Source organism: Poecilia latipinna, unplaced genomic scaffold (genome assembly GCF_001443285.1).
Source record: "Poecilia latipinna isolate Pla-1442-1.1 unplaced genomic scaffold, P_latipinna-1.0 Scaffold1319, whole genome shotgun sequence".
Classification (NCBI taxonomy): Eukaryota; Metazoa; Chordata; class Actinopteri; order Cyprinodontiformes; family Poeciliidae; genus Poecilia; species Poecilia latipinna.
The window spans coordinates 45192-54448 of NW_015113935.1; the positions used below are offsets into that span (position 1 = coordinate 45192).

Sequence of the window (9257 nt, forward strand, 5' to 3'; positions counted from 1 at the left end):
TGGAGTCACTCAGAACCTCTAGGAGCAGAACCTTCTGGATGGAGTCACTCAGAACCTCTAGGAGCAGAACCTTCTGGATGGAGTCACTCAGAACCTCTAGGAGCAGAACCTTCTGGATGGAGTCAGTGTTCAGGGAGTTTCAGGATGAATAAATGTGGTGTGAAAAGAACGTTTTGGATCCAGTCAGAACAGAACCTGACCCAGAGGTCTGGGTCCAAACACCCGCCGCAGCTTCACTAACCAGCAGCAGGTCCAAATCCTGTTTGGATCAGAACCAGGACTACTAAATGGGTTCTGGATATGTTCCAGCTCCAACATGTCCAACCTGGAGGGCTACAGCATTTCCTGTCTCTGCAGAACCCGATCAGACATTTAGGAGACATCGGACCAGAACTGGACAGAACCGGTTTACACAGAATCTCAGATGCAACCGGAGCGAAGACAGTAAGGAGTCGGGAGGCAGGTCCAGGTCTGACCAGCAGACATGGAGCAAATGTTCATCCAAGCCCAACAGCAGCTTCAGAGATCCAACATCTGCCATGGATCCTTCCATGGGGGGTCCGACCCGCTGCTGGAGGCTCGGCAGGAACCAGAACCTCCTAAAGGTTCACTGAGGAATGCTGCAGGTTTTCTGTCATAAATCCTGACCTCAGGGTTTGGAGTCTCTGGAACCAGAGCAGCTCTGCTGGTTTGTGCTGAAGCTGAAAATCTTTTCTGCTCGTCTTCCTCCTGGATCAGAACATCTGCTGCTGAATCAACATGTGAAGAGTTGGACCGCAGCGCTGCCAGATTCTGGAAGAAGGAAACTGTCAACAGCCTGGAAGTAAAGCAGAAGCATCGACGTTAGACAAACCCGGCCTTTAATTAGGCCACATCTAACCAGCTCTTTAATAAACATCCAGCGGCTCTAAAACTGAACCGAGTCCAGACCGGATCCAGTGAGGACGGTCAGGGAAAGCACTGAGGTCTGCAGCGACCTGGGATTACCATAGCAACTGCCCATGACAACCATTACATGCCGTCTACATGCTGACTGGCTGAACTGAGCTGTACTAAACTTCCCAGAGAAAAAACTGGACACCGGATCAGGGATCCCAGTGGTGAAAATTTGATCATCAGATTTTGGTTTCATGAGAAAAAGTTCAATAAAATGTTTCAAACTTGATAAAAATGGTGTTGAAATGTCTTTTCTATGACACACTTTCTGCTGCATATCAGACATGAAGAAAACAAAATGGAGAATAGTCCGTTTAACCTGGAGATAAATGTTCCTGAATGTTTATGGAATAACCTCAAATCAACTGAAACAGATTTTCTGAACCTTTAAATTTGATCTTTGATGCGACTCGCTTTTGTCTTTTGCTCCATTAAATCATAAAAATGTTTCCACATCGTCTCAGATTTATGATAAAACATCCGGAGCTTCAGCCTCCATGTTGCTCTGCTGACCTGAAACTAATCCAGCCGCCTGCAGGGGGCGCTGTGGAAACAAACCCAGTCAGTACGCAGGCAGCGCTGCAGTCAGGATTTATTGTTTCAGAAAAACCGCATAGAAATCCAGAGCCACGGTCCTACATTCAGTAGGGCAGAAAAAGGAACCAGAAAAATGTAAACACAACCGGAAGTTTCCGTTACCATAGAAACAGAGACAGGACATCAACATAATCCATGCAGCGACGAGGAACCCTAAGAACCACTTGGATTAATTTATACCATCATCTTCACCCTCAACAAGACAGCAACGTTTCAGTCTGAGGAAGGAGATTAGATCAGAAGACTCAGATTAAAACACGATATAATCCAGACTAATATAATGGAACCCAGATTAAAACATACAACTCAGATTGAAATATGTTAAATTAGAAAACAGATAAAATAAAGAAGAAACTAATTAAAATCAAGAAATTATTAGATCATTTCTAGATTAAATGAAGGTTAATCTGGAAATTAATCGAGAGGAAATGCAGATTAAATTATGAAGGAGTTTAGATTAAATCAGAAATTGAGAATAAATCAGGGGAATCTCAGATTAAGGTTAATAACAGATTAAATCATGTTAATAAATAGAAAGGAGCCAAATATTAAATTCAATTAAATTAGGAAACTCCTTCCAGTCCTAGTCTGGGTTAATCTGATTGAGGCCAGCAGGAGGCGCTGCAGCTGATGGAAGAGATGAAAATTCAAATCAGCAAACAGAAAAAAAAATATAATAATTCAGTGGCGGCTGGTGATATATATATATATATATATATATATACCCTAAACACCAGAGCAATAGAGGCTCAGATCTACCACACCAGACAAGACCCAAGGTGTAGGTTGTGCGAGGAGGCCTCTGAGACTGTCCAGCACATAACAGCAGGGTGCAAGATGCTGGCAGGGAAAGCGTACATGGAACAACATGACCAAGTGGCAGGCATAGTGTACAGGAACATCTGTGCAGAATATGGACTGGAAGCCCCGAGGTCAAAGTGGGGGACACCCCCAAAGGTGGTGGAGAATGACCGAGCTAAGATCCTGTGGGACTTCCAGATCCAGACAGACAAGATGGTAATGGAGAACCAACCGGACATTGTGGTGGTGGATAAAGAACAGAGGAAAGCCGTTGTGGTGGATGTAGCAATACCAAGTGACCACAACATCAGGAAAAAGGAGAAACTGGAGAAATACCAGGGCCTCAGAGATTAACTGGAAAAGACCTGGAAGGTGAAGACCACAGTGGTGCCTGTGGTCATCGGGGCCCTCAGGGCCCTCGGGGCCCTCGGGGCAGTCACCCCCAAACTGGAGCAGTGGCTCAAACAGATCCCAGGAACAACATCATCTCAGTCCAGAAATGTGCAGTTCTAGGCACAGCCAAGATACTGGAGGAGAACCTGAAGCTCCCAGGCCTCTGGGAGAGAGAGAGAGAGAGACCACCCACGGAGGGTGAGAGGGGAATTATTATATATATATATTCCAATAAGAGAAGCATCAAACTTGAAAAATACGAAACCCTGCTATTTGTGAGAGACACCGAATTTATTAATTCATTTATTTTACTGTCCAATTAGTTTTGTTTCTTAAAATAAGTTCATTCTTCATTGTAGGTTGCTCATTCCGTCATAAGTTGGTTTTGTGTCTGTCTCCCGCCTTGATCCTTCGTACTGATATTTCCTACATGTCATTGAATCCTCTGCAGTTGTCCAGATTAATTCCACAATATTCCTGGACACAATCACACTGATAAAATCAAACAAGATACAACATGTTTTTAAATGAGGTCTGCCTTATTTAAAGAGAAACTCACTCTTTTCTGGGACGCAGAAAGGCTAAATAATCCGCCTCCTTCATGCTAATATTGCTGCCCATCGTCCCTTCTCGGTTTACGCTAAACCACGCCCACACAAGACGGAGGCAAGTCCGTTCTGATTGGTTGAATCCTGTGGCCGCGGCTGAGGGGGCGTGGCTAGACGCCTGTCAATCACTCTGAGCCTGACAGTTAGCTGAGTGGGGCTGTTGGCCCTCCGGAGAGACCCGGGATTTTCCCAGGCGGTTTGACACCAGGTTTGTTGAAAATTTAACAAAATTAAATGTATTTAATTTTACGTAGTCCTAAAATGTCAGGGTGTAGCTCATTTATACCAGCCGTCCCTGATTTTTTTGTTTCTCTGATGAATTTTTATCTTCTAAAAATGTCAATTATTTCGGTCCAAAAATAAAAATCAATTAAAAAATTAACCAATAGTTAAATAATATATTTCTACTGTCAAAGTAAAGTCGTCACAGTTCTGATCCGTTTGATGATTCTGGATCACAGAACGAAAACTAACATTAACCGACTCGGAAAGTACCAGAGATGACAGCAGCTATGAACCAGAACCAGAACCAGAACCAGGTTGCAGGAGGTTCCCTCAGCCTCATCAGACCCTCATCAGACCCTCATCAGAACCTCATCAGACCCTCATCAGACCCTCATCAGACCCTCATCAGAACCTCATCAGACCCTCATCAGAACCTCAGGCCGGTCTCCATGCTACGCTGCATTGATGCAGTAATTTTGAGACAGAACCCAATATTTCTGGCTAAAATCGGATTTAATAATCTGACGTTGGGTTTCCATGTGAACCACCAGAACCATCAGAACCTTCAGAACTACAGGAAATAACATCGACATGTTTGGCTCTGTGATGGATCGTTGAGCTGAACTTTGATGCCCGTTCCCCGGCTGTTCCCGTCATCCTGATGGAGCCAAACGATTCCGATCCACCGGATTGTTTTTCTGTCTGGATTCCAGGGAACAGCTGACCTTTGACACCATCCTGAAAAAAATATCATCTGGACCAAACAAGAACCACGGAACCCTGAAGAGCCAGCTGGACTATCAGTAACCTGGATTATAAGTAACCTGGATTATAAGTAATCTGGACTATCAATAATCTCTAGTTGCTAACTTTTACTCAGTTTTCACCGAGTTTTTCACAACTCTGGAAGCTCCTGGAACTGGACCGGTACCGGACCGTCAGACAGTGGGAGGAGCCTCTCCTCCATAAAGGGGCGGAGCCTCAAGGACCACATGACGGTGGTCCATCACCGGGGCAAAGGTCAAAGGTCGCCGACCTCCATTGACTGTGTCTAACGCTGCTGTGGGACTTTAGAGGCTCCGAAATGCAAGACTTCACAAATGATACGACCAATAATCAATAATCAGTAATAATAATAATGGCTTCATGCAGAGAGTGAAGCGTCGATCCAAGACGGGGCGGATCGCCCAGATCCTGTAAACATGCTGCAGTCTCTGAGGCGATCAGCGACCGAAACGTTTCCAGATGATCAGAGACGGAGGTGCGCCGACCTCAGGCGCCGTCACGCCGACCGCACAGTGGCGGCGTTAGTTGTGGCTGGAGCTCCGCGGCAGCTCATTGGTCAGGATGTGCCAGCGCTCCACCCGCTGACCTTTGTTCTTCAGGCAGTCCATCCAGTGGCGAAGGGCGTCGCCCTGAGAGCGGCAGCTCAGGAACACGCCACCTGGACACAGGAAGGACAGGAAGTTCCTTCTGGAGACTGAATACCTGCAGACAGCGAGGCTACGCTTTGTGCTGCATGGTCGTTCATGCATGTGATCCACTGGGATCCACTGGGATCCCTGCCCATCTCACCAATGAAGTCATTGGACCGTCCCAGGTCATGGTCCCACACCGTCACCTCCAGAGTCTTCTTGGCCAACTCCGACAGCGAGACGTCGTAGGAAAACTCCTGCAGCGAACAGAAACAAAGAGATCAGGAAACATTAGAGACTTTTATTCTGAAGAGATGTGTCAATGTCGATATTGATCGATGTTGCTCTCTCCAGATTGCCGTTTTTATTTCTGAATATGTTGCTGCACAAGTTAAGTTGTTGCTAGGCAACCAAAGAGTGAGTGAGTTGATGCTACCAGCTAGCTTAGCTAGCTTTGAGAGGTTGAGCAGCTGAAGCCTCTCCTTTGCCTACATCTCCCAGAATGCTTTGCTGTACTGGATGGAGATCAGTTCCTGAATATTCCGTCAGACATAGTTACTGATATTGATCACATTTAGATATATATTGTTATTGATATCTCGTCTGGCCCCAGGCAGCAGCAGCAGAGACTTTTATTGTGAAGAGATCAGGGAACAGAGTGAGCAGGAAGCTGTGCAGGAACCAGCAGCAGCTCATCAACTCAAAGTGTGTGTGTGTGTGTGTGTGTGTGTGTGTGTGTGTGTGTGTGTGTGTGTGTGTGCTCACCTGGTTGAACTCTGGGTTCAGGGTCTTCTTCATCACGGCGGTTTTGTGTTTGGATTTCTTCTGGATGTCGGGCTTCAGGTATCTGACAGAGAAAATCGTCTTTTATTTTGAAAGGATGAAGGTTTTTGTCGTTAACCAAATGAACGGAGTGACCAGAGGTTCACATCAACAGTCCTCAACAGTTTGGGGACCACCGACCCGGTTCTGGTTCCAGTCCAGCTGAACCAGAACCTGGGTTCTCCACTCGTCTCCTGGGCTCAGTCGGGTCAGGTTGGAGCTCTGAGCAGGAGGTTCTGCAGGGAAATGGGTCGGTTCTGATTTTCATCTAGAACCAGACATCTGAAAAAAGGTAGACAGAAAACTACCAGAACCAGAACCGGGTCTGTCTGTCCTGAGAAGCCTCCATCATCTCCATCCTTAGGGGGCGCTGTTCGTAAAGTAACACTGTAAAATATTTACTTTGGATCTTTGTCATTTATAAATGTAGGATTAACTTTTAAAAGTTTAGAAATGAACCACGTTTATTCTGTCAGGCTGAATAAACCAAATTAATGCTGTTCATTTTTTACAGTGTGCAGACATAGACATCAATCCGTAGTAGACGCCTCACTGAGCGCTGAGTCCTACGTAACAGCGTCCGCCATCTTGTATGTGGCAGCAGAGGATCGGAGCTCCTTCAGTCCTGTTCTGTGTGTTTCAACCATTTTACGAAGCAAACTGGATTCACTGGCATCACCTTCCACAGGTAAGGATGAAAGATCAGATTTACTTTGCAGCCAGAAATTCGCTTCTAAACAACCGGAAAATATTTCCTATGTAGCTAAATTGGCCTGAAATAACCGCTGATTGTTAGCATAGCGGCTAACGTTTTCATACTGTTTTCTAATGAGAGAGAGCTGATGAAAAACCGCTGTTAGAGGAGAAGTTCATTAAAAACTAGAGGATTTTGTGAGGAAAGATCAGTCAGGATCAGAGCTGGAGCTGCTGTTCTTCAGTCTGTTTCCAGCTCAGCTTCTCCATGTCGGGATTTAGCTATAAAGATGCTACGAGTCAGAGCCCAACATGCTGAAAATGGCTTTTACACTTTTGGATAATTTCTCTTTTATCCTTGGCTTCAGCCTGTGAACCAGGACGTCTCAGAAGTCATTGAGTTCTCCCAGTGAGACCAGCAGACTGAAGCCTGTGGCCAGTGTTCCCAGTTTAATAAATAAATGTTTTATTCTTTCACTTTTTGTGTATTTTTAAATATCTCAATCTGAAGTATTACTGTATTAATACAGCTTATGTAATGAAATAAAAATAATTTACTCTGTAAGAATTATTTTCACTCTTTGCTGTCAATAGCAGAGTTGACATACTGTAATAAATATTTTTTCTCTGGAAATAAGAAAAATATGTAGTTTAATGTTTGACAATGACTGATTTATAAATCAAAAGTTATTTCTCAATAATGTATAAAAATAAATACAAGAAAATCATTTGTTTCTTGTCTTGAAATGTTAAATGTACATTAAATTATGGAATTATGTAAATATGTTCTTTAATTAAACACTGTAAAAGTGTCTGTTCATCAATGTCATTATAAAAATGATCAGAATAATTTCTATCAAATAAAACATTGTGCTCTTTATTCAGAAATGCACCGAAACAATTAAATAATCACATCAAAAGTTAGAAACTCTCTTTAGTTATTTCTCTGCCAAAAATATTAATGTGTGAGAAAATGTGTCAATGACAGGAAATAATTTAAATACTTTGTAGAACGGCACTTTGTGAAGTTCGGTCCATTTACCTGTATTAGCTTACTGGCACATATTCCACATTCAATATGGCGGACGCTGTGACGTATTGCAGCAACGGGCCGACCCGCTCCATGAGGCGTCTACGTATTTATGTCTATGGGAGGGTCGACTGCTCCAAGATGGCCGCCGTATTTCCTGCGCCGGAGCAGCCAATGCGGGGTCTACTCATATATGTCTATGGCTCCATGGGCCACTGTCCAGGTGTTCGGGTTCAATTCTCTTACCTGTTTGACGTTTGGCTAAAATGGCTGAAATGGAGCAACTCCGCCACCTGCTAGTGGGAACCGCTCCCTGCACGGGGCTGTAAGATGATGTCCAGAAATGTTTTTGGTTTTTATTCTGCTCTAGAAACTTCCAGGTCGATCTGTTTCCAGGTCAGAATCAAATCCAGCTTGTCTTCAACTGACTTCTGGTCCAGAACCAGAACCAGCCAGAGGAGGTGGTTCTCCTCCTCTTCCTCTTCCTCCTCCTGTTCTTCTTAAAAAACTAAAACTACTAAACCCTTCATTCCCAGATGATCTCTGAAAAAATTCCATCATAAATTCCATTCATCCCTTATATCTAATTTACTTTTATTCCTATCTAATTTTCTAATTAAGACCTCTCTTTCATGAACATACCTATTATATCCTAAAGAATATATGTTGTACTATTTCTAATTTTCACAGTAATTACAACAACCTGTATTATGTTTATTAATTATAGTACTATTTAATAATACCTATACCAGTGTTGTAGTCAAGACCAACTAACCCGAGACCAAGTCAAGACCAAGACCAGCACCTCACACTACATGACACGAAAAAATGTGAAATACGATCAAAATTGCTCTCAAATTGATCTGAAAGATTCACATTCCCATAAAAAGGGTTAGATATTAAATACTTAGAGCTGAAATAAATTTAACCAATATCTCTGTGCTACAAACCGTGGTGGTCTCCTGCCATCCCTAACAAGATAACGCCCGGGACATTTGCCCATATCATTCATGTCAGAAACCACCCCTGTCTCCATCATTAAACAGCGATTGAGGCAATGCACTAGCCGTAAACAATACTCAACTATGAACATTAACCAAGGAGCAACAAGCAAGAAGTAACCAAGCACAAGGCGCTCACCATGACTGTTCTCACCCTCTCTCCCACTACATGAAGCCAGGTGACAAAAACTATCAAAGAGCAATGCGCATGCTCTGCGTGCTTTCGTTCTTGTGTTTTATTTTCTATATCAATGTATATAATTAAATAAAAATAATAATAGCTACTGCAGTGAACGCAGAGCATTAAAAAAACAAAGGGCTCTCAGTGAGGCTCCAGTCCGATCTTCTTAGTAAAGATCCGTTCAGAAGAATCGGACTGTTCATGAATGTCACATCACTATATTGCAGACTTTTGGACACAGTGTTGTTCCATATTTGCAGCATATTAATCAACACCTCTGCACAATAATTCAGTGCAAAGAGTGACAACTTATCTTTCATGACAAATGCTTATGTGTCTCTATACAGCTAGCTTTGCTAACATCATGTCAACGGAGCTTATCTTTCTTTGAGCTACTTTTCTAAGTGATGAAAAAAGTAAGACGTCCCCACCGTCTGTGAAAGCGAAGCGCTGCTGACTGATTTCTTATGATTTATGCAGCGCTATTATATTACTGACGATTAGACCGACATCTTCTGCCGCTCAGAGGAAACCACTGCGCATGTCTCAGAGCCG

The 9257-nt window shown here is 43.5% G+C and overlaps 1 protein-coding gene across 1 annotated transcript in view; it reads right to left on the minus strand.

Moving 5' to 3' along the window:
* Positions 1 to 2934: 2934 nt before the first annotated feature.
* Positions 2935 to 9257, minus strand: part of doc2a (double C2-like domains, alpha) — a 38475-nt gene continuing 32152 nt past the window's right edge. The window contains exons 9-11 of the mRNA XM_015055557.1: positions 5741 to 5822; positions 5136 to 5232; positions 2935 to 5004 (exon numbers count right to left, since the gene is read on the minus strand). Coding sequence (XP_014911043.1) covers positions 4868 to 5004; positions 5136 to 5232; positions 5741 to 5822 — 316 coding nt within the window. The 3' untranslated portion in view covers positions 2935 to 4867. The remainder of the gene's footprint in view (positions 5005 to 5135; positions 5233 to 5740; positions 5823 to 9257) is intronic.